This window comes from Rhodamnia argentea, chromosome 9 (genome assembly GCF_020921035.1).
Source record: "Rhodamnia argentea isolate NSW1041297 chromosome 9, ASM2092103v1, whole genome shotgun sequence".
In the NCBI taxonomy this organism is placed as follows: Eukaryota; Viridiplantae; Streptophyta; class Magnoliopsida; order Myrtales; family Myrtaceae; genus Rhodamnia; species Rhodamnia argentea.
The window spans coordinates 21,265,906-21,286,826 of NC_063158.1; the positions used below are offsets into that span (position 1 = coordinate 21,265,906).

General features: G+C 40.0%; 4 protein-coding genes across 5 annotated transcripts; 2 read left to right on the forward strand and 2 right to left on the reverse strand.

Annotated features, from left to right (window-relative positions):
• The first annotated feature begins 1,174 nt into the window (after positions 1 to 1,174).
• Positions 1,175 to 7,873, forward strand: LOC115752928 (cellulose synthase A catalytic subunit 8 [UDP-forming]). 2 transcript variants are annotated; one of them, XM_030691350.2, is made up of 13 exons: positions 1,175 to 1,502; positions 2,092 to 2,168; positions 2,352 to 2,403; positions 2,520 to 2,661; positions 3,311 to 3,577; positions 4,016 to 4,361; positions 4,506 to 4,643; positions 4,892 to 5,017; positions 5,099 to 5,311; positions 5,743 to 5,998; positions 6,084 to 6,283; positions 6,512 to 6,865; positions 7,180 to 7,873. In XM_030691350.2, exons 1-13 carry the CDS (start codon positions 1,325 to 1,327, stop codon positions 7,765 to 7,767), a joined length of 2,937 nt encoding a protein of 978 aa, XP_030547210.1. In that variant the 5' UTR covers positions 1,175 to 1,324; the 3' UTR covers positions 7,768 to 7,873. The 2 variants fall into 2 exon arrangements, with proteins under 2 accessions (XP_030547210.1, XP_048141109.1); XM_048285152.1 differs by having other exon boundaries at positions 2,098 to 2,168.
• A 1,290-nt stretch (positions 7,874 to 9,163) lies between these two features.
• LOC115752945 (rho-N domain-containing protein 1, chloroplastic) lies at positions 9,164 to 10,975 on the forward strand. Its single transcript, XM_030691383.2, has 3 exons — positions 9,164 to 9,310; positions 9,825 to 10,151; positions 10,347 to 10,975. Exons 1-3 carry the CDS (start codon positions 9,196 to 9,198, stop codon positions 10,691 to 10,693), a joined length of 789 nt encoding a protein of 262 aa, XP_030547243.2. The 5' UTR covers positions 9,164 to 9,195; the 3' UTR covers positions 10,694 to 10,975.
• A 204-nt stretch (positions 10,976 to 11,179) lies between these two features.
• On the reverse strand, positions 11,180 to 13,227 carry LOC115752946 (60S ribosomal protein L11-1). The gene is made up of 5 exons (XM_030691384.2): positions 13,088 to 13,227; positions 12,874 to 12,981; positions 12,735 to 12,777; positions 12,247 to 12,442; positions 11,180 to 11,574 (listed from the first exon to the last, which is right to left on the reverse strand). Exons 1-5 carry the CDS (start codon positions 13,088 to 13,090, stop codon positions 11,376 to 11,378), a joined length of 549 nt encoding a protein of 182 aa, XP_030547244.1. The 5' UTR covers positions 13,091 to 13,227; the 3' UTR covers positions 11,180 to 11,375.
• A 1,248-nt stretch (positions 13,228 to 14,475) lies between these two features.
• Positions 14,476 to 18,591, reverse strand: LOC115752964. Its single transcript, XM_030691397.2, has 2 exons — positions 17,289 to 18,591; positions 14,476 to 15,257 (listed from the first exon to the last, which is right to left on the reverse strand). Exons 1-2 carry the CDS (start codon positions 17,954 to 17,956, stop codon positions 15,041 to 15,043), a joined length of 885 nt encoding a protein of 294 aa, XP_030547257.1. The 5' UTR covers positions 17,957 to 18,591; the 3' UTR covers positions 14,476 to 15,040.
• Between the last annotated feature and the right edge of the window lie 2,330 nt (positions 18,592 to 20,921).

Consider the following 20,921-nt stretch of genomic DNA (forward strand, 5'->3'; position numbering starts at 1 on the left):
TTTCTTTAGAATTAATGTCATATTGTGAAGGTCTAAGAAACTATTAAACTCAAACAAGAATTATTGAGTGAGATTCTGAAGCAAGCTCAAACTATTGAATCACCTCTCTCTTTGCTGATCTTCTTTATTATCGCCCCTTGGGTTGTTCATTAGGACCAAATAATTTCATACAAAATATGACTTGTTTGCATTCATTTCTAATGAATGATTCAAAGATTTAGGATGCTAATTGCATTTTGTACACATAGTTTAAGACTTGATTGTGTTTTGTCACGTTACAATATTCGAAATAAAAAGGTTTGTAGCTTGATTATATTTTCTACATTGTGTTTAGGACTTCCTGGATTGCTGCTTGATGATACAAATAAAAGGATGCATGGAGGAATTCAAACGCGTCAGCAACATTGATTGTAACAAATTTATCTCAAACTAACTTTTTCACCACAAAAAGCTCCAAACTAGTATACGGGCGACAAATTTATCCAAAATTATTTTTTTTACCACCAAAAATCTCAAATCGATGCACCTGTGACAAATTTACCTCGTACTAGTACATCTATGACAAATTTATATCACACTGATAAATTTATCACAAATGTACCAATTTGAGATTTTTTTTATGGTTAAAAAATAGCTTTGGGTAAATTTATCACATATGTACTGGATTAAAGTTCGTTGTGGATGAAAAAATAGTTTGGGATAAATTTATTACAAGTGTACTAATTTGAGATTTTTTTTTTGTGGTTAAAAAAATAATATTGAGTAAATTTGTCATCGATATATCAGTTTGAGGCTTTTTGTGATATTAACCTTTATAATAAAATTTTCAGAATACTCGATGAGTATTTTTTTTTTTTTTTTGGCCGAAATACTAGATGAGTATGCTCAACACAAAACAATTATAAGTTCTTCTTAATTGTTTTTTCTCCATTTCTTTTAAGTCGTCCGCAATCTTGGAGTCGCTATTGAAGATGTAACCAGCCCAACAGAAGCCTTTCCTTCATCTTCCCGCGACAGTTTCGTGTCATCTCCCTCCTCTGTATCACGAACCAAACCTCTGCTCTCTCTCTCTCTCTCTCTCTCTCTCTCTCTCTCTGTGCTTAAACACGATGACACCAACATCGCACCCTCCTTACCTTCCCAACCACCGCCATATCATCCCCTTTAAGCATTTCAAAGAACCCCTCCTCCACCGCCTTCTCCCTGAGCCTTCACACTCTCCCTCTTCTCGTCTCCCTTTCTCGTATAAAGAAGTGGCAGAATACGTGAATACTCCACTTGGGTGTCGCCGAGAACTCATTGGGTGTCGACCAGATTGGCCAAGATGATGGAATCTGGGGTTCCCCTGTGCAACACTTGTGGAGAGAGGGTTGAGGTTGACGAGAAAGGCGGGGTCTTTGTGGCTTGTCAAGAGTGCAATTTCCCCATTTGCAAGGCTTGTGTCGAGTATGAGATCAAGGAAGGGAGAAAAGTGTGTTTGCGCTGCGGCACTCCATTTGAAGGTACTACGTTGCTTTCTTGCTTCTTCTTTCATTCTTCTTCTTTTCCAAGGTTAGTTTTGATAGGACAAATGCATGCTCTAACAAATTGTTCTCCTCTTTTTGTTCTATTTATGTTTTTCAGGTGTTGTTTTGTTTAAGCTTGATAGGAATGTTGCCCATTCATGGCATTATTGTTTTCGTAAGACGTGAATGTTGCCCTGGGAGTGATCTCTTGGGTATTGATCATGATGATGAAATGGGAAATTCTAATGGGTTAGAAAAGAATTTGTGACGGTGTTTGGTGTTAGGCTCTACTAATGTATCTTTTGCAAGTTGAAATTGAGTTGAAGATCCATGTCAACTTTGTCTTCGCTGTTCGCTCTGATTTTCACCAAAAAAACGGGCAGATAGAACTTAAGCAGAAAGAAAATTTTAGCATTTTCTGCCTTCATGTTGATAACTCTTTGGATGAGTTAATTTAGAAGCTTGACCTATCAGATGGCCATTATATATACACCAGTTATGTGTTGGGTGTGACTTGATGGAGAGTATGAGCATTCCAAACATGACATGATCTTATCTTATTTGCAATGGTTTCTTTTTTATTCAGCGAACTCGACGGCTGATGCTGAGAGAAATGAACTGGGTAGTCGATCGACAATGGCAGCACACCTGAATGATCCCCAGGTATAAGCATTTTTTGGCAGCTCTTGCCGTTGCTTCTTCAACTTTTAGATGAGAGCAAATTAAATGGACTCTAATATCAGATATGTGATGAATGAATTATTTGCTTTCAGTAGCTTTAACTTATGTCCCATTTGTGTATAGAAGTTCAGAGTGTGAAGACTACGTCTATTTTGGTTCTTACAGGACGTTGGGATTCATGCTAGACACATCAGCAGCGTGTCTACATTGGATAGTGGTACGTACTTAGCTACTGTAAAGGAAATTTTGATAGATATGTATGATATGGTGCTTGTACAGATCGATTTAATGTCAATGTATGTGAAACTATCTTGTCTCATGTTTTTCTTGAAGAATACAATGATGAATCTGGGAACCCTATCTGGAAGAATAGAGTGGAGAGCTGGAAGGACAAAAAGAATAAGAAGAAGAAGGCCCCAACAAAGGCTGACAAAGAGGCTCAAGTTCCACCAGAGCAGCAGATGGAGGAGAAGCAGTGAGTACTAAGAAACCAGAGATGTAAATGCAAAAATGGATCTCATGTACGAGTCAGTTGAGATAAAGCAGAATCTTAATAAAGATCCAAAGGCTCCAAAAATGATGATTAGTTTGGAATTAGGTTTAAGAATTCTTAACAGCTTAAAAAAATCTCACGATCTTTAGTTTGAACAGCGACCTTGGTCCATGAATAGACACTTGTCTGGTTAGTTTTTGATTTGTATTTCTCGATTGATCATCATTGATCGATAGAAATTGCTTCAAAAAAAAAAAAAAGAGACAGTGTAGTTGTCACTTGATTTTTGTTTATTTGGTCGTTAATGTTTCCAGTGTCAGCAATAGGACGGATTGGGCCTAGTATATTTGCTCTCTTATTTATGTTCCTACTTCTCTTGATTGTCCAGATTGGTTAGTGTTAGATAGATCTAAATATACAGTGTACTTTGATAAAAATGAGCTCCATTTTCAAAGTGAACGTAGTTGTTGTTTTAATCTAGGAAGTTATGATCATGCTGACATGGTAACATCACTCCATAGTCCATTTAAATTTTTTTCTCATGCCTTTTATGTAGATTTTACTGATTCCCTGCTTTTACAAGTTTTGTAATAGATTAACAATTCCACGATTATGCTGGTTGCTTTTGCAGAATTGCTGATGCTGCGGAGCCACTCTCGACCATTATCCCCATTCCCAAAAGCAAACTCACACCGTATCGAACCGTGATAATAATGCGATTGATCATTTTGGCGCTTTTCTTCCATTACCGAGTAACACATCCAGTCGACAGTGCCTATGGATTATGGCTTACATCCATAATATGCGAGATTTGGTTCGCATACTCTTGGGTGTTGGATCAGTTTCCTAAGTGGTCTCCCGTAAATAGGATCACTCATGTTGACAGACTATCTGCAAGGTATGCATTTAAACCCCAAAACAAAGAGATGTATGTTAACTTCTTTAGAGGCAGTAAATCTAAACACTTTATCGACATCAACACGCTTTGCTGATCATCAAATCTGCAGAATATGTATCTTCTCCTGGTTTATCTCAAGGTTTATACTAGAAATTGGGCTTCAAAGCCATAGGCCACTGTTGAATAGACAGTTTCAACTTTTTCTTGTTTTCAGATCATGCAGACTCAAATTGGACAAAGTCACAAATAAATCGCCTGACTGTAATTTGGTGACTTTGTGAAGATAATCCTTAATTGATTTCACCAAGGTTTTCTTAGATAGACTTTTATGTGAAACAGGCACATGTTCGTAATCGTCAAAACTGTAAGATAGATATAGCTCTCAAACTTGATATTGAAAGTGAGATTCAGAATTTTTTTTGTTTATTCCCACAACAGGTATGAAAGAGAAGGTGAACCTTCAGAGCTTGCTTCTGTTGACTTCTTTGTGAGTACAGTCGATCCACTGAAAGAACCACCTTTGATCACTGCCAATACAGTGCTTTCCATCCTTGCTGTGGACTATCCTGTTGATAAAGTATCTTGTTATCTTTCTGATGATGGCGCTGCGATGCTCACATTCGAGTCTCTTGTTGAAACGGCCGACTTTGCAAGAAAGTGGGTACCTTTCTGCAAAAAGTTTTCAATCGAGCCCCGTGCGCCTGAGTTCTACTTCTCTCAGAAGATTGACTACTTGAAGGATAAAATTCAGCCTTCTTTTGTGAAGGAACGTAGAGCAATGAAAGTAAGTTTTACCCTGTTCTTGCTTTCGTGGGTTGATGGGGTCAATTCAAAGCATTTAATTTTTGAACAGTAATGGACATAGTTTAACTATTAATCTTTTTTAATTGACTCTCATTTTCATTTGGTATTTGATATGTGGCAACAGAGAGACTATGAGGAGTTCAAAGTTCGAGTTAATGCTTTGGTAGCAAAAGCACAGAAAACGCCCGAGGAAGGTTGGACTATGCAGGATGGGACACCTTGGCCCGGAAATAACTCTCGTGACCACCCTGGAATGATTCAGGTGAAGCGCCCTATTTCCAAATTTTGTCTCCTCTTTCTATTGTCTTGAAATGTTCAAGACAAGAAGTCAACAAAAAAAAAAACTTCATCATTCTCTTGCCATTTGGTAGATTTCATGTTTAAGCAATTGATCCATGTACATAACTGTCTAACATGAAACTTTATCGTTCTTTTGTCAACTTCTCTTATAACTTGCAGTATGGCATTAAAAATAATTATTCTGAGACATAGCTGTTTGACCCATTCAAGGTTTTCCTCGGAAATAGTGGAGCCCACGACATCGAGGGAAATGAACTTCCTCGGCTGGTGTACGTTTCCAGAGAGAAGAGACCTGGTTTCCAACATCATAAAAAGGCCGGAGCGGAAAATGCTCTGGTATAGCAATTTTTCTGCTAGTTACACTCTGCTTTTCGAATGCCTTTTCTGTTACTTATGCTGAAAATTGTGAATGAACAGGTGAGAGTATCTGCAGTTCTGACAAATGCTCCCTACATCCTCAACCTTGACTGCGATCATTACGTCAACAATAGTAATGCTGTTCGTGAAGCAATGTGCTTCCTGATGGATCCTCAAGTTGGTAGGGATGTGTGCTACGTGCAGTTCCCTCAGAGATTTGATGGTATTGACCGCAGTGACCGATATGCCAACCGAAATATCGTTTTCTTTGATGTGAGTTCTAAACGCTACTACTTTACTAATTGATTTAATTAGCTAATTCTTATACAATGTCGATAGGCATTTGCTTACAGCTGCTTTACTAAACCTAACTATCCATTAGTGAGCTATTCAGAAACCTCAGACTTGTGTAGTATCATGTCACAGGTCTTGGGAAAATACTACATTTTAGGATTCAAAATTCGGGAAAATGGTTATTCTCTTAAGCTTTATTGTTAATTGTAGTGAATGCTTCATTCTAAGATAGGACTTAAGACCGACATTGCTTCTACACATTTAGAAGTTGAGTTTCAAGTTCATGACCCTTGTACGTAATAACAAAGATTAGTCAACTTAGTTTGGGGGGATACTTCAAAGCTTAGCTCTATGGCAAACCATGAGTTCCATGCCATGATCCGATCACAACTTTTCTGTATTTTTATCAGGTTAATATGAAAGGGCTGGATGGAATCCAAGGACCAGTTTATGTCGGGACAGGATGTGTTTTCAATAGGCAAGCACTTTACGGATACGGACCCCCTTCTATGCCGACTTTACCAAAGCCCTCATCATGCTCGTGGTGCGGCTGCTGCTCTTGTTGCTGCCCTTCAAAGAAGCCCACCGAAGATCTCTCAGAAGTTTACCGGGACTCAAAAAGGGAAGACTTAAATGCCGCCATCTTCAACCTCGGAGAGATTGACAGTAAGTTGAAAATCTAAGTGCAAAGGTATCTGTGAAAATCAAGTTGGTTTTTGCATGTTAATGCTAATTTGGCCTTCTCTGACAGATTATGATGAGTATGAGAGATCAATGCTGATCTCTCAGATGAGCTTTGAGAAAACTTTCGGCTTGTCCTCCGTATTTATTGAGTCGACGCTGATGGAAAATGGTGGAGTTCCTGAATCCGGCAATCCGTCTATGCTGATCAAAGAAGCCATTCATGTCATTAGCTGTGGCTACGAAGAGAAGACCGCATGGGGCAAAGAGGTACTCACATGGCATATCATCTCAATCTCTATCCTCGTTTTGCATCATGCTGCTTATTTTTTCTGCACCACACTAACTAATTTGGCTACTTCTCAATTCTTTGTTACAGAAATATATTCTCAACCATTCTAATTGCGAATTTTTTTGAATCTCTGGATCTTAATGCTTACTCTGACCATTTTAGTTTTCGCTATTGATATTGACCTTATCTATTTATTCTTTTTTCAGATCGGTTGGATATACGGCTCGGTTACTGAGGATATCTTGACAGGGTTCAAGATGCAGTGCAGAGGATGGAGGTCAATCTATTGCATGCCCTTAAGGCCTGCATTTAAGGGATCAGCGCCCATTAATTTGTCAGACAGACTGCACCAAGTTCTACGATGGGCTCTGGGTTCTGTGGAAATATTCTTGAGCAGACATTGTCCGCTATGGTATGGATTTGGCGGAGGCCGACTCAAGTGGCTTCAAAGATTGGCGTACATAAACACCATCGTTTATCCATTCACGTCCCTCCCTCTTGTCGCTTATTGCTCAATTCCTGCGATCTGCCTCCTTACCGGAAAGTTCATCATCCCAACGGTAAATCATCTCACTCAACCTCGTGAAAGACTTCCTTAAAATACGGTTTATGTAGTAAGCGTCTTGAATACGTTCCCAAGAATTTCAGAAGTATGTGGAATCTGTGCATGAAATATAGCCATGAACTAAACAAAAGGAGACACGACCATGTTGATTCATTGCAAGTATCTTTCACTCTTTTCTGAGGTCATTGTCTTCTGGCATATTAAGATCAACAAGCATATCAGAAGCTGATTGATACATTACGTGTACTCAACGACCTCACAATTCTGGGACCTGATTGGGAAAAAATTATATCTTTTTGGTTTTTTCAGCTTTCCAACTTGGCAAGCATGCTATTTCTCGGTCTTTTCCTCTCCATCATCATCACAAGTGTGCTCGAGCTACGATGGAGTGGTGTGAGCATTGAGGACTGGTGGCGTAACGAGCAGTTCTGGGTGATCGGAGGTGTCTCGGCCCATCTCTTTGCCGTCTTCCAAGGATTCCTGAAGATGTTAGCCGGCCTAGACACCAACTTCACTGTCACTGCCAAAGCAGCCGATGATGCAGAGTTTGGTGAGCTCTACATCATCAAGTGGACGACGCTGCTGATACCCCCGACCACTCTTCTCATCGTTAACATGGTGGGTGTCGTCGCCGGGTTCTCTGACGCGCTAAACAAAGGTTACGAGGCATGGGGACCGCTCTTTGGCAAGGTGTTCTTTGCATTCTGGGTGATTCTTCATCTTTATCCATTCCTGAAAGGTCTCATGGGTAGGCAGAACAGGACTCCGACCATTGTGATTCTCTGGTCAGTGCTTCTGGCTTCCGTCTTCTCTCTCGTCTGGGTGAAGATCGATCCATTCGTGAGCAATGCCAACGCCGACAGCCTCACCCAGAGCTGCATTTCTATAGATTGTTGAATTGCGTGAGCGTTGGCTAGTGTTTATCGGGTTCACAAGCTGTTTTCGCAGTTTTGTGCGTCTGAATATTGGGAGAGACCAAGTTTATGTCGCTGGAAATTTGCTATATAAGAAAGGGTGATTGTTGCATTCATGAATTAATGTTGAGTTTTGCCCACAACGTAACCCTCTATACGCTAATTGTTAAAAATTTTCTAAGGATTTGGACCACCTTATGTAGAAAAGAAATTGATATTTTTTTATGTTATATAAGATGTCCATTCTTAACACAATACTAAAATACAAATATAATATTAGATGAAGTTATTGAGGAAAACTTAAACCTGACAAGATCAAGATTGACACAATTTGACAAGTTTCGACATTATCTTTTTTCCAAAAATTGCATGTCATGTCATCGATAATAACTAAATTTGGTAGCAACACGAAATAAAAAGACGAACATAGGACATAATGTACCATTCCTTGTCTTAGTCGTTTTGCCACGAGTTTTATCATGTAGGTATAAAGAGAGCGATATGCTGCAAGACGTGCGAATCAATCAAGAAAACGTGACATTTCTGTGTATATAAAGATTCAAGACATCCGTTATTAAGTAAAAGTTCCATTTAAAGCTTTGTAATGGATGGACTAGTGGGAAAATTGTCCAAAAAGTCCAAACTTATTGTACATTAGTCAATTCAGTCCTAAACCTTTCATTTCTACCAATTTAGTCCTCAACATTTCAATGATTCGTCGGTTTAGTCGTAAACATTTTCACATTTTGTTAATATAGTCCTTTCGGCCAACTACCAAATAATAGATTTATGACTAAATTAGCAAAACTTTAAAAGTTTCAAAACTAAATTGGCATAATTAAAAAGTTTAGAACCAAATTAGCAAACCGCTAAAAGGTTTATGACTAAATTAGCACAATTAAAATATTTAGGACTGTATTGACCGTCATGCAACATGTTTAAGACTTTTTGGACGATTATCCTATGGACTAATTGAATCTCATCTATCCGGTTCGCAAGACATCTGTGTATGGATGTTCGGAAGATAGATTGTTGATTCACAGACCGACTAACTTTTCAGCCGGTTACGACCTAATTTGGAGCATCTTATAACAAGGATCGATGGCGTAGCTCGTCCATTATTATAACATGCTATTGGACCTTTCATGCTCTTGGTGTCTCGACATGAACATTGATCAGCCTAGAGCATCAAGATATAAGGTAAGAGAGACTCGGGAAAAGATGTGGTGGCGCTTGGAAGATAATGTCGATACATGCATTGCGCTCATGTTTCGAAAGATGTGGTCCAAATATGTTCCGTCCGCTTAGAAGCAACAGCAACCACAAACAGAAGTTGTCAGCCACTGAGAACAGACGAGTAATACTAGGTTCATGTCGAGCGAACCAAGAATCTCAGCTTCACAAACCAGTGATGGATTCAGTAATGTTGAATCTGCATTCTGGTGTCGTCGTCCAGTTTCCTCCTTCAATAGCTGCCATCAAGCAGCGGCGACTCGAGGTCAACACCGCTGTTTTTCCTGTTAAAGGTAACAAATTCGGCCAAGTTCGTCCCAAAAGTATGACCTTCGCATGTTCCTGATCTGCATAGTCCCGGTTCCGTTTTTCATACTGTTTTAGTTCTTTTCAATGGTGCATCGGTAGCTTCGTAGCAAGAGGAATCTCTTCAAGTACCGAGCTGATGTTATTGGGAAGATATTGTGGACCGCAACGTGGAATCGCTGCTGATCAGCAATTTGATAAGTTCTTAATCTCTAGGACTGAATAAGCCTATCGATTATCATCCACAAGTTTTCAAGATTTAGCCCAAGACAAACCAGAGAATACACCAGTAAAGTGGTAAACCGTATCAGTCTTGACACCTCAAAATCTCAAACAAAATTGGCAGTCCAATTTCTTGCAACTGGTACAATGCAAGCTTCTCCAGCTACTCACTCCTTTCATGGACTGTAAACCATGTCTTTTGTCCTAAGTTCTAGTGCTGGGCATCGAAACTTTGAAACTGAGAGGTCATTTCTTGATGCAGCTTGTTGAATTTGGCAGAGAATGTAAATTTCACTTCAGTCTTTAGGCCAAGAAATGAGCACACTGAGACGAGGCCGAACGGAATTAAAAGAAGCCAATCTCCTCGGAGAATTCCTGCTTCAGGAAGAACAGAGGACGATGTCTCAAAGATGCCCCCGTCCTCCGACAAAAAAGTTAGTTCTGTCAAGCAGGAAGAGATAATTTCTCTGTTCAGACGGATACAATCTTCGATCTCAAAGGCGGAGTTAGTGAGTGATGAGAAGAAAGGGACCAACCCGAACCAGAACAAATCTGCGGCCCAGTCGGTCTTGGAGATCATTCGTCAATCAAGGAAGCAAGCAAAAGGTAATGCTCACAGTGACTGATCTACGGAACTTGCGTGTAGCATTAGTCCAATTCCAGTATGGAATTGCCAAATTACATCTTGTCTCTCACAATCTCACTTGATTACAATGAGAACTCCTGGCCTTTCATGCTCGAAACAGAACAAAAATAGTTCCCCAGTCATCTTCTATTTACTATTTGTGATGGTTCGGGCAGACAAAATCTCATTGAAAGGAGGCAACAAGCAGAAGCCAAGGACAAGGAGCATCCCTAAGAAAGAAGAGGATGCAGAACACATTTCGTCACCAGTGACCGACATCAAGGTAACAAGGCCACCATCCAATTTTGTCAAGAAGTCTCCAATCCCATTTCCATCGGCTCCAAGGGAAAAGGAAGAACGGTGGAGTGAAGCATCGCCAGCCATAGCTGGGAGTAACAACTCCACTTCACGGAAAATAGAAGAGATGAAACTTCAAGAGCTCAAGGAGTTCGCTAAATCTAGAGGTGTTAGGGGCTATTCAAGGCTAAAGAAGAAAGAACTTGTAGAGCTACTGAGATCCTGAAGCACCAAACACCTTTCTTCAGCGACAGAACCAATCTCTCTTAAAATTATTGAGGGAGATGACAATGCCATTTGGTATATAACTCTGGACTTAATTGAGCCTTCCCTTTGTTACTTCTTGTACACCTGAGATCACACACAACTTTCTCGCACAATTGCATGATGTAAGAGCGAAGCCTTCTGTTATCCATAATGAATTGATGGTTATTTTCAATTTAGTCACTTGTTGTTTTCCTTTAATTGGTGGATATTTCCATAATATGAAGCACCACCTTCCCAGTCAGATTGAGAAGTCATAAGAGATCCCCATATCCGGAAATACCATCAAACTCTACCTCTCAAAAAACTCCACAGATTCTCAGCAGTCCGAACAGCTTTGGTGCATGGTATTGTGTTAATTATTTTAAGTGCGCGACACTTCAGCTGAAGGGATTACTTATACATACTTTCACAGGGCAGAAGTGGCATGGAGAACAATAATAAGATGTGACCCACACCATTTGCTAAGCATATGAAAAAACCAAAAGGTAGTCTACATGAGAGTCAAACAGTAAATTACCAGAACCTCCTCCTAGACTCCATCTCAAACAACCCTACAGAGGATATATAGCTTCCAATACAAAAGTATTACCAGGTACGAAACAGTTAAAATACTCTGGCAAATCCTTCAACATATGGGAACCCTAGCCTGTGATGTTTTGAGACTTGTTAAGGATCACACCTTCATACTTAACTTGGAACCATTTCATTGCATCCTCTTTTGTAACCCTGTGCTGAATTCCAACACGAGATTTGCATCTCCTCCTACGACCAACACGATATCCAGGGCGCTCCAAGACCACATAGAAGTCCATCCCATAAATACCGGTTGAAGGGTCATACCTAAAAAGAGAATAAACCGTTTGCAGATAAAGTAACATGTTTTCAGGGGAAAAATAACACCAAGAGTGTCATTAATTATGACGCTTACTTTGATGCCACAATTTTTCAGTCGATCACCTAAATGTCATAACTTTCGTACGGTGTTCATTTTGGTGCCTTAACTTTTCAATTGATATCTTGAATGCCATAACTTCTAAAGGCATTCATAACGTTGCCTGAAATTCAACGTGGCATAGCACTTGCGACGAAAATTTTTTAAAAATTATGGCACTCAAGAAATCGATCCAAAATTTGCAGCGCCACAATGACCGTTTTCCAAAAGTCATGACACTCGAGTGATCAATTGAAGTCATGGAAATATTGTAGTATCAGCTGAGTTCAAAATGGAGGGACGATGATTGTACAATATGAAATTTCTTTAGCATTGTCCATCCTTTTTAGTCCACAACAGCCCTAGAACCCAATTATCAGCATTCAGGAGCAAACATCCGAGATGTTGTATTAAAACGTAGAGAAGCCAATAACATCAATAAAAAGAACACATGAATTTTTGCTTTCCGACAGGAGAAAAAATGCAACTTTTCCTACTACACAAGAATAAGTAACGAAGGAAGAATCTTTGTTCAATACTCTACAAGTGCAGAGAAACAGAATAAGCACACACAAACTTACTTGATTCCAAGATCGATGTGCTCCTGAATGCCGAACCCGAAACAGCCAGTGTCACTGAAGTTCCTCCTCAAGAGCTCATATTCCTTCACCTTCAGACCACTCTCGAGGAGCTGCATCGCCTTCTCTCCCCTCACCGTGACGTAGCAAGCAATCTTCTCATTACGCCTGATCCCGAATGACCTCACAGTGTATCTCGCTGTCCAAATCAATTAATCAGTAACAACAAAACTACTCGTGTCCTTCAATTGACCGCAGACTCAATCTTGTATGCGAATCCATGACCGCTTCCGCGGATCAAAATTTTCTCCAGAATTATATAAATTCCCCTAGTGTAACCATAATTCAATTTCCAATGTGATGTTGTATCCGTCGATTTCATCAGAAAACCCACAGGAACGTGAAAAAAGGGAACAATTTACAAATTAAAATGAGAACCCATTTCCGTAGAATCATACGCAGTAGCAAAAGGTTAGCAGAGAGACTCCTACCTTTGGAAAAGACAGGACTCTGGCTACTGAGTTGCTCCAAGACCTGAAAACAGATCAACCTTGTTTGGTTGGCAAGAAAATGAGGGAAAATGGTTCGACAAAACCGGGAGAGAGAGAGAGAGAGAGAGAGAGGGAATACCTTGGCGGCGCGTGTGAGGCGATCGCCACTCTCGCCGACGGAGATGTTGAGGACCAGCTTCTGGACTTTGATCTCCCTCATCGGGTTGGACTGCTTCCTCTCCGACGCCTGAAATTTCTCATGGCTTTAGTCCCAATCACAAGCTGAACACACACACACACACACAGCACAAACAGAGAGAGAGAGAGAGAGAGAGAGAGAGAGAGAGAGAGACCATGACGGTGCAGAACAGTGAGCAGCAGAAGCAGCAGCAGAAGTGGCGAGCGGATGAAAGGAAGGCGCAAAAGCTAGGGTTTTTCAATTGGTGTATGGGCCGCTGGGATGAGAACGAACCGGGTAATTGCGGTGGTCCGACCCGAGCCAGGTGCGCTGGGTTTGACCCGCCCATAGCTATAAATTAGATCGGAGGAGTCGGGTCAGAAATGATCCGATCTGAATAGATTCATTTTATTACAATGCAAATCTAGTAACTCATACCCAACCCGACTCATATTCTTAAATCACTTTCATTTTTAATCCAATTGAGGATAACTCATACCCAAACTGATGTAAGAATGTATAGTGAGTGAGCGTGAGATCAAGTGATTTAGGAAAAATCATACTCAACCCGATACTTGCCCAACCCGATCCATATTCATAAATCACTCCCATATTTAATCAAAGAGATGAAAATGTAGAGTAAGTGAGTGTGAAATCAAGTGATTTACGAAAATTCATACCCGACCCCGACACTTACCCATCCCGTCTCATATTCCTAGATCACTTCCATATTTAATCTAAATTAAGGAAATTAATGCCCAAATTGAAGTGAGAGTGTGAAGTGAGTCAGCGTGTGATCAAGTGAGGACGAGAGACTATGAAAAGAGTGCTGTAAAAGTGAGTTGAGTATTTGACATCCGACGAAACAACGGGTTTACAACATAGCGACCCGAAATATCGAGCAAACCTACAATAGGTTTGTAGCTTTTTTGGTGATTTTCCCTTAAAACAAAAAGCCAAAGTACTCCCAACATATAGATCAAGCGAAAGAGTGAAAATCTACTCAACCATGCCCTCAATTGCTTGAAATCAATGTTACAACTCGTGGCCAATCTATAGGCACCGAAGAAAATTAGAAAGAAAAAAAAAATTCCTATCAACCCATACCATATAACGAATATAGAGCTTGAGCATGTCCAAGGTTGCAAGTAATCAACTGAGATGACATGAATGAATCATAATCCCACGATATTCTACAATATCTGCTAACATCCCTCTAGCCGGGGAATATCCAAAAAGGCATTCGGAGAATCGGTCTAATTATAGCTCTGTTCGTTCCGTTTGAAGAAAGGAAGGATCCTGACGAATCGATCATTCTTTTAGCTGATGAATCTCTTCTTGAGCTTTGGCATAATTTTCCAGTTAGGTCCTTAAACCATGTTTTGTGCAATTAAAACCCTAAATTATCTACCTTTCGTTCAAGTGCATCCTTCCATAAAATTAAAAAGGGAACAAGGCCTTTATATAGCTGCTAAGTGACTCCGATGTATATACTTGTAACCCGCCGATAGAAGACGCGATTGGAAGGAGGCTGAAGGAAAACAGGGTGCAAAATGAACAAAATTTTCAAGTAAGATGCACTATACTTGCTTTCACCATATAAGGATTGTGGTTCCAAACATGTCCACAAAAAAATGCAGCAACTGTGACTGTTGAAGGACGGACGTTCACATACAATTCAGACAAAGCAGTAAAAAGATGCGCTGCAAATTGGAGCAAACATGTCGACGGATCTTGTAACGAACTACGAAATCTACCAACAGAGGAGGATGAAGAGCCAAAAGTACCAAACAAAGCACATCCTTGAGGACAGATAAATATCAAGTTGCAAGGACCAACTTCCCAGTTTTCTGTGAATCGAGAGTTTGCTGTCCAGCTCCTTCTGCAGAATGCAAGAAATTTTGGGAGTATAATGACCCAGATCACTGCAACCGTATCATTTTGACCAAGGGAGTCGATCCACGTTGCAATTTCGATATTTGTAAACTGCAGAAGGAATCGCGGAGAAATCTGGCGAGACTACCAATAGCAGGGGTTCGTGGCAAGAACCCAGAAGCAGCACCGTGCGGCGACAAGTATGGGTACCCAAGGATTTAAAGAATCTCTATATGATCACCCACACCACCTTCTAGAACATATTTACACGGAAGAACCACGGGAGTACGAAAGCTATTACCAGACACGCCATCAAGAAGTTACAAAACGGTTGTCCCCGCCAACACCCCCCTCTTTCAGGCGAGTTGATATTGCCAGTTATAAATCTTCTTTCGTTCCACTCTTCCATAAATCTATGATCTCCAACACCGGAGATATTTTTAGCAGTTTCACAGCAAATTTCACAGAACCTGCAGTGAGTAAAAGTTTTAGAAGAACAATAAGTTCTAAAGCAATTTGCCCTTCATACACCTTGAAGCACCAGCAATATGTTGTGCTTCAAAAAACATCAAAGCAAAAGGTAGTTCGAGTCTAAGAGATGAACTGTGTAAGCTTGATAACAAGCACACATGCATAGATGTGAACTGCAGAGCTCATCTGGAATCTCTAGGACACATGGAACCATACACTTCTTCTACATCTCTTTGCATAGAGAAAAGCTTTACTGCAGTTTTGGCAAATGCGATCGTGAATCATGATAGCCACGCGAAAGCAACAGTGACTTAGTGCCACATAAGAGAAGTCACAATATGGTTAAACACAAAACAACAGATATTTAAGGCATGTGAAGGTCTTCTAAAATTATGAAACAAGACTATCCAAACATGGATAGATTATAAATGAGATAACTAATGAGCAGCAGTTACTACTATAAAAATGCAGTAACCCAGAAGAGCAGCAATAAACCATTTCATTTCTCGGACATACAACTTTACAGAGCAATATAGTACCATTTCAATACTGACTAGAGAGAAAAAAAAAAAAGACCATGAACAAAATAAAAGAGCGTAAGCAAAGACTCGCCAGAAATATCCAAAAAAAAAAAGTATATTGGCTAGCATGTCTAAGTGTGGAAAATATCGAACACAAGAAATTGCAACAACCAAACTGCCACAATAGGAAGCCAAATTAAGAGAGTAGCCTGTCATACTAGATTCCCACATCATTTAAGGCATCTTTTTATTCTCACATCCATAGCTATATTGGACAAAAACATCAGTAGCCATTGAAAGTAGCAAACAGATCGTTGAAGGTCCCATGACCACATGATTAGCCCCATAAATTGATGAGCTGAATCGTCAGACAAAAGCAGTTATATGTCCTAACATGCTAAACCCATATTCTTGACAGTCCTACTTAACCCCACGATTCTTCAACTTAATCCAAAGAGAAAAACAAAAGCAAAATAATGGGAGACAATTGATCATCCCAGTTCATAACAAAGTATGCATGTTCTTATTATTGTGGCCAAATGTATTGTTTTATTGTTAGAAGAACCATATCCTGGAGAGTCTTCACTAATGCCGACAAACTCTCTCTTGGGGCATCATGAGCTGACTCTAGATATATTTGATGGGGTAAGGTGATCTCTTATTTCCGGTATGGTCAGTCAATGTGCAATACCTATAGCTAAGGATAAGAATGTCTATGTTACCAAATTTAGCAACATGTAATTTGGGAAAATACCCCTTTTTTTTTTTTTTGGGGGGGGTAAGGTAAGTAGGGAAAATACCCCTTTTAAGTCTCACAGAATGTAATAACAGCTATTTCATAAGACAGTGATGCAAAAGTTAACCTGATCTACCTCTACTGTTAGTAAATCATGAACTCCTTACAACGCTAAGCTCCTAATCTGCAATTTCACAACGCGTATTGCAAGCTCTATCTATTTGTTATAGTGCTCTAACCGAAAAACCAACAAAAACCCCCATCCAATCTCATAATGTTACCCCCAGTGATTCCAGAAACAAGTTTCTAGCACTATGGCCCAAATTGCAAGCTGAAAAAGCCAACTAAAGGATGATGGTTTTAGATAACCTATTGAAACCTCCTTCCCACGTCCCTGCCTTCTCCTCCTCCACATCCACCTCCACCTCCACTTCCAGTCCAATTATAAAAATTCACAAGTACATGAGCTAAGAAAGTAGTCAAAATGCCAAAATAGTGATGACATATCCGTGCGCATACATGCATGACAATCAAAAGAGCCCATTCCAAAAGAAGCCTTAATCTGACAAATGAGAATTCCAATGGGAAAAATCAAATAACACAGTTATAAAAGGCAGTTTAACCGTCAGAGAAAAAGATGCAGCATTGGACTAGACGCCAGCAACCGCAAGGGATTAATTTGATTCCAGACATAACAACACACATTTCTTTTCAGAAGAAGACTCAATGAGAAATTGAAATCTTCATATGCAGTTCGAAAATTAAACTTATACCTATTCCCTTTCAGTTTAAACCATGCCTCGGCACAGTGACTGTGCACAATCCCGAGCTCATCTTTGCACCCACATCCTAGCTGAATCAATTCGATACTTGACATTGCAGCAGTCATACCATCGCCCATCGTCATCCCGGGAATAGCATCCACCGACTGCTCAGAACTCAGATGACAAATCCTGCAAACTCTCTCCCCTTCACCATTTTCGCCACAGCCACCATGAACATTACTACACTGGATATCAATCAGATACGAATCATCCCCTTTTGCACAGACACTCTTCTTCAAATCCTCCTTCGGTACCGTCTCGGACTTTGATTCCCCGCCCCCCTTTGCTTCCAATCCTTGATCAATACCGTCCTCCTCAGAACATCTACTTGTCCCTTGATCACCCACTTGCCCTAATGACCCATCATTTCTCTCTTGATGAACCCAAATAGCATTATCAGCCACTTCAACAGCAACCCCACTAGAACCCAAATCATCACTTCGAGTCTCCGATTGCCCCACTTGTTGTGGACTTGCCATGGGACCATCCTCTAAATCAATCACAACGCCAGTCTCATCGACAGAATGTTCAGAATGCTCCCTTGTACCAGAATCAGCTTGATTCAAGCTTCCACCAGTTTCTAAATCATGTCTAATCTGATCCATCACACCACACATACCACAAAGCAACGACTCGAAAACTAAAAACAGTCTTCCATCAATGAAATAAGCATCATACTATAAATAAAGCCAGCAACATTATTGGAATGCACTCACAGATCCGTCTCCATATCTACCAATAAACTCTTCCCCTGTACGCTAGTTTCTTAAAATGGATCGAAGAAGAAGCAATTCAACGCAAGAGAGAGAGAGAACAGATAAAGATTGAATCTTTCTCTTGCGGAGAGAAAGTCAATGAAATCCCAAGCCGTCACTGACCTCCACCGATTACTTCTCCCTCACGTTTGCCCGAAATGGCCCCCATCACCCAACTCTCCCCAAGAAGGGTTCATTTTCCTAAAGAACAAACAAATAAACAATATTTGAAGGAAAACACGACATGGGTCGGGTCGCAATTCAACACCTGCACCAAGTCTCTCTCTCTCTCTCTCTCCCGGAGAGACTTCTCTCTAAACCTCACGCACACTCGGAAGCAGAATATACAGTGGCGTCAGGTGAAGAGGAGAGAGAAAGAAGACAGAAACAGAGGAGGAGAAGGAGGAGGAGGAATGAATCGTCTGATCTTGAGTCGGGAGAGACAAGGGAAACATCAATCACGTCATCATGGGGAAGCTGCAAAACAGGACACTGGACAAAAGCGTCGATCTTCAGGCTTCAAACCAAATCCAGCGCATGTCGAATGATGCTGTTATTTTCTCTCTTCCATTAAAGCTTCGCATTACGGTCGCACTCGATTAAAAAAAAAATTACGGTCAAATTTGACAATTTGTGTTTTTGTGTCGTGTCTCTCACTGTACCTTTTTACAAGTTTTTCGTGATGTTTATAAATTAAGCTTTAAAGCGACCGAAAGTTTGTCCATCTTGCATGAGTCGCCGAACACGATCCGATGTCCAACATAAATAGATCAAATAACATAATGGTCAGATGCACGCGGATGCAATACGACAAGCGAGTATCATGTCTTGTATCACGAGATTTTACAAAGATGCATGGAGTAACATGACTTAAAAACGTATCATCAGACATCTTATTTAGAGTAACCTTATTTTTATATAAAAAAAAAAAAGAAACTTGAATACTAATTATGAAATGTCTATGTGAAATTATCGCCGTCGGTACTATTTGCGGTCATTTTCCGTGAGATTATCTTCTTTCATCATTTAACAAATCCATATGTTGATCAAATTTAATGTGACCCTAATCATATAATATATGGCCGGCGCACCACGCAGTAGCTGGAGTTTGGCGATTTCTTGCAATCCAAATAAATAAAATATTTTTATCCAAGCAAATGGAAATTTTATATATATATTATTTTTGATATAGCACGTAGGAGATTACTATGCAGATTAGGGGATGACGTTTTGACTGGGGTGAAGTGATGATATGGGCAGTGTGGATTTGGTGATCAGAAGATGCGCTAGATTGGATTGTGTGACACGTGGCCGCAATTAGACTAATCATGATTTGGGGCTTCAATAATCCCTCAAACGACACATCAATTGGCTTTTGACAATTCCTCTTTATAGTATTCAATTAATGATTGTAACCTTAAATATAGTCACTTAGAATTTTTCCTATAATGAGAATATTGTTACAATGTGGCAACATTTATGGGCAATAAAGTTCATATCATCGCGAAAAAAAAAATTATCGGAGAAATCAACGAGAAACGATAAAGACGCTAAAAATTTGCTTGATTCAATCAGACTGTCGATACCTATTCCACAAAAAAAAAAAAAAAATTAATCGTCGAGAATCAAGAAAATACAAAGTTTATGATTGCTCGATCACTCAAGTGTCTCCTAACCCTAAATTAGATCCAAAATGAGGAAGAAAATTCATAAATGTTTTTTTTAATAATCGAGGTGCCGGTGCCAGCTTGCACGCACCTCGACTATTCCTCAGAGGAGACTAGCATAGCAACCCACCGCCATAACCCCCAACTTAAATCACGAGCGCTTAAACGGGAAATCGAACTTAGGACCAGTGCGCTTAACCACACAATCCCGAGTGCGCCTAACCACACAATCTCGAGTGCGCCCTAATTAATTGAGGCACCCATGGGTGGGTGAAAATTCATAAATGTTATCTCGCAATCTCTCGCAAAAAAAAAAAAAATCGCCCAAGAAATTCACGAAGAAAAAAAAAATCATCAATATTCTTCTTATTTGCTTTGCCGTGTACTCGAATAGAATTCCATCCTTTTGAGAAAATCTACTTAAAACTAAAAAACCACCCAAATAATGAAATCGATGAAATTAGGAAACCTACTCGAGTCAGCTTTCCGCCATAACCTCAAACTCGAGACATAAGCTTAACAATTTAAGCTCGTAGATGATGACAATCATTAGGATTAAATATACTATGAACATTGAGAGAATTGCTAGCACTCCAAGCAAAGGAAAATGAGAGAAAATTATTCTTTGGCTCTCTCGCACGCTAACGAGAAGACCCAAAGAAGACCAAAGCGTGTTCGACTATTCTCTTGGCTGCGATCGCTTTTTTGTTCTTTTTGGGTTAAGAGTGGGGACAATAGGGAAGAAATCAAATTGCATGTGTCTAAATCATATTTATTGAGACATAACTTTTTTTTTGTACTAAATGGTTTATAAGCAATCTAGATCTTTTATATAGCCGAAAAATCGAGATTAATCTTATTCCACGATGACAATGACATAACTGTTCACGACTCTAACATTGTCGATTTAAAGGTTGCTTTCGGACTGCGATGGGATGATGATAGGGAGAGCCAATTTTGTCATGGGACGCCATGAAAGTTTCAAGCGACCTAACTCCCCGTCTAATTCGGGACACGAATCCTATGTGAATCAAGCAGGTCCATGCCCCACTGATCCCTCTGTTCCGCTTGCGAGGTCCATGAATTAGAGAGAGAGAGAGAGAGAGGGGATAAATGGGGTCACCCACTTGTACACGTTAACCACTCCATTTATGAAAGGC

What these genes read in the sequence shown, in the direction of transcription:
- LOC115752945 (XM_030691383.2), top strand. Translation starts at nt 9,196, where the DNA reads ATGGATTCAGTAATGTTGAATCTGCATTCTGGTGTCGTCGTCCAGTTT. An exon ending in CGCTGTTTTTCCTGTTAAAG is followed by an intron (nt 9,311 to 9,824) that starts GTAACAAATTCG and finishes TGAATTTGGCAG; the next exon opens with AGAATGTAAATTTCACTTCA. An exon ending in ATCAAGGAAGCAAGCAAAAG is followed by an intron (nt 10,152 to 10,346) that starts GTAATGCTCACA and finishes TGGTTCGGGCAG; the next exon opens with ACAAAATCTCATTGAAAGGA.
- LOC115752946 (XM_030691384.2), bottom strand. An exon ending in GCCTCACACGCGCCGCCAAG is followed by an intron (nt 12,778 to 12,873) that starts GTATTCCCTCTC and finishes ATCTGTTTTCAG; the next exon opens with GTCTTGGAGCAACTCAGTAG. An exon ending in CACATCGATCTTGGAATCAA is followed by an intron (nt 11,575 to 12,246) that starts GTAAGTTTGTGT and finishes TTCTCTTTTTAG; the next exon opens with GTATGACCCTTCAACCGGTA.
- LOC115752964 (XM_030691397.2), bottom strand. Translation starts at nt 17,956, where the DNA reads ATGTGTGGTGTGATGGATCAGATTAGACATGATTTAGAAACTGGTGGA. An exon ending in TTTAAACTGAAAGGGAATAG is followed by an intron (nt 15,258 to 17,288) that starts GTATAAGTTTAA and finishes TACTCACTGCAG; the next exon opens with GTTCTGTGAAATTTGCTGTG.
- LOC115752928 (XM_030691350.2), top strand. Translation starts at nt 1,325, where the DNA reads ATGATGGAATCTGGGGTTCCCCTGTGCAACACTTGTGGAGAGAGGGTT. An exon ending in GAAATATCGTTTTCTTTGAT is followed by an intron (nt 5,312 to 5,742) that starts GTGAGTTCTAAA and finishes TATTTTTATCAG; the next exon opens with GTTAATATGAAAGGGCTGGA. An exon ending in CAACCTCGGAGAGATTGACA is followed by an intron (nt 5,999 to 6,083) that starts GTAAGTTGAAAA and finishes CTTCTCTGACAG; the next exon opens with ATTATGATGAGTATGAGAGA.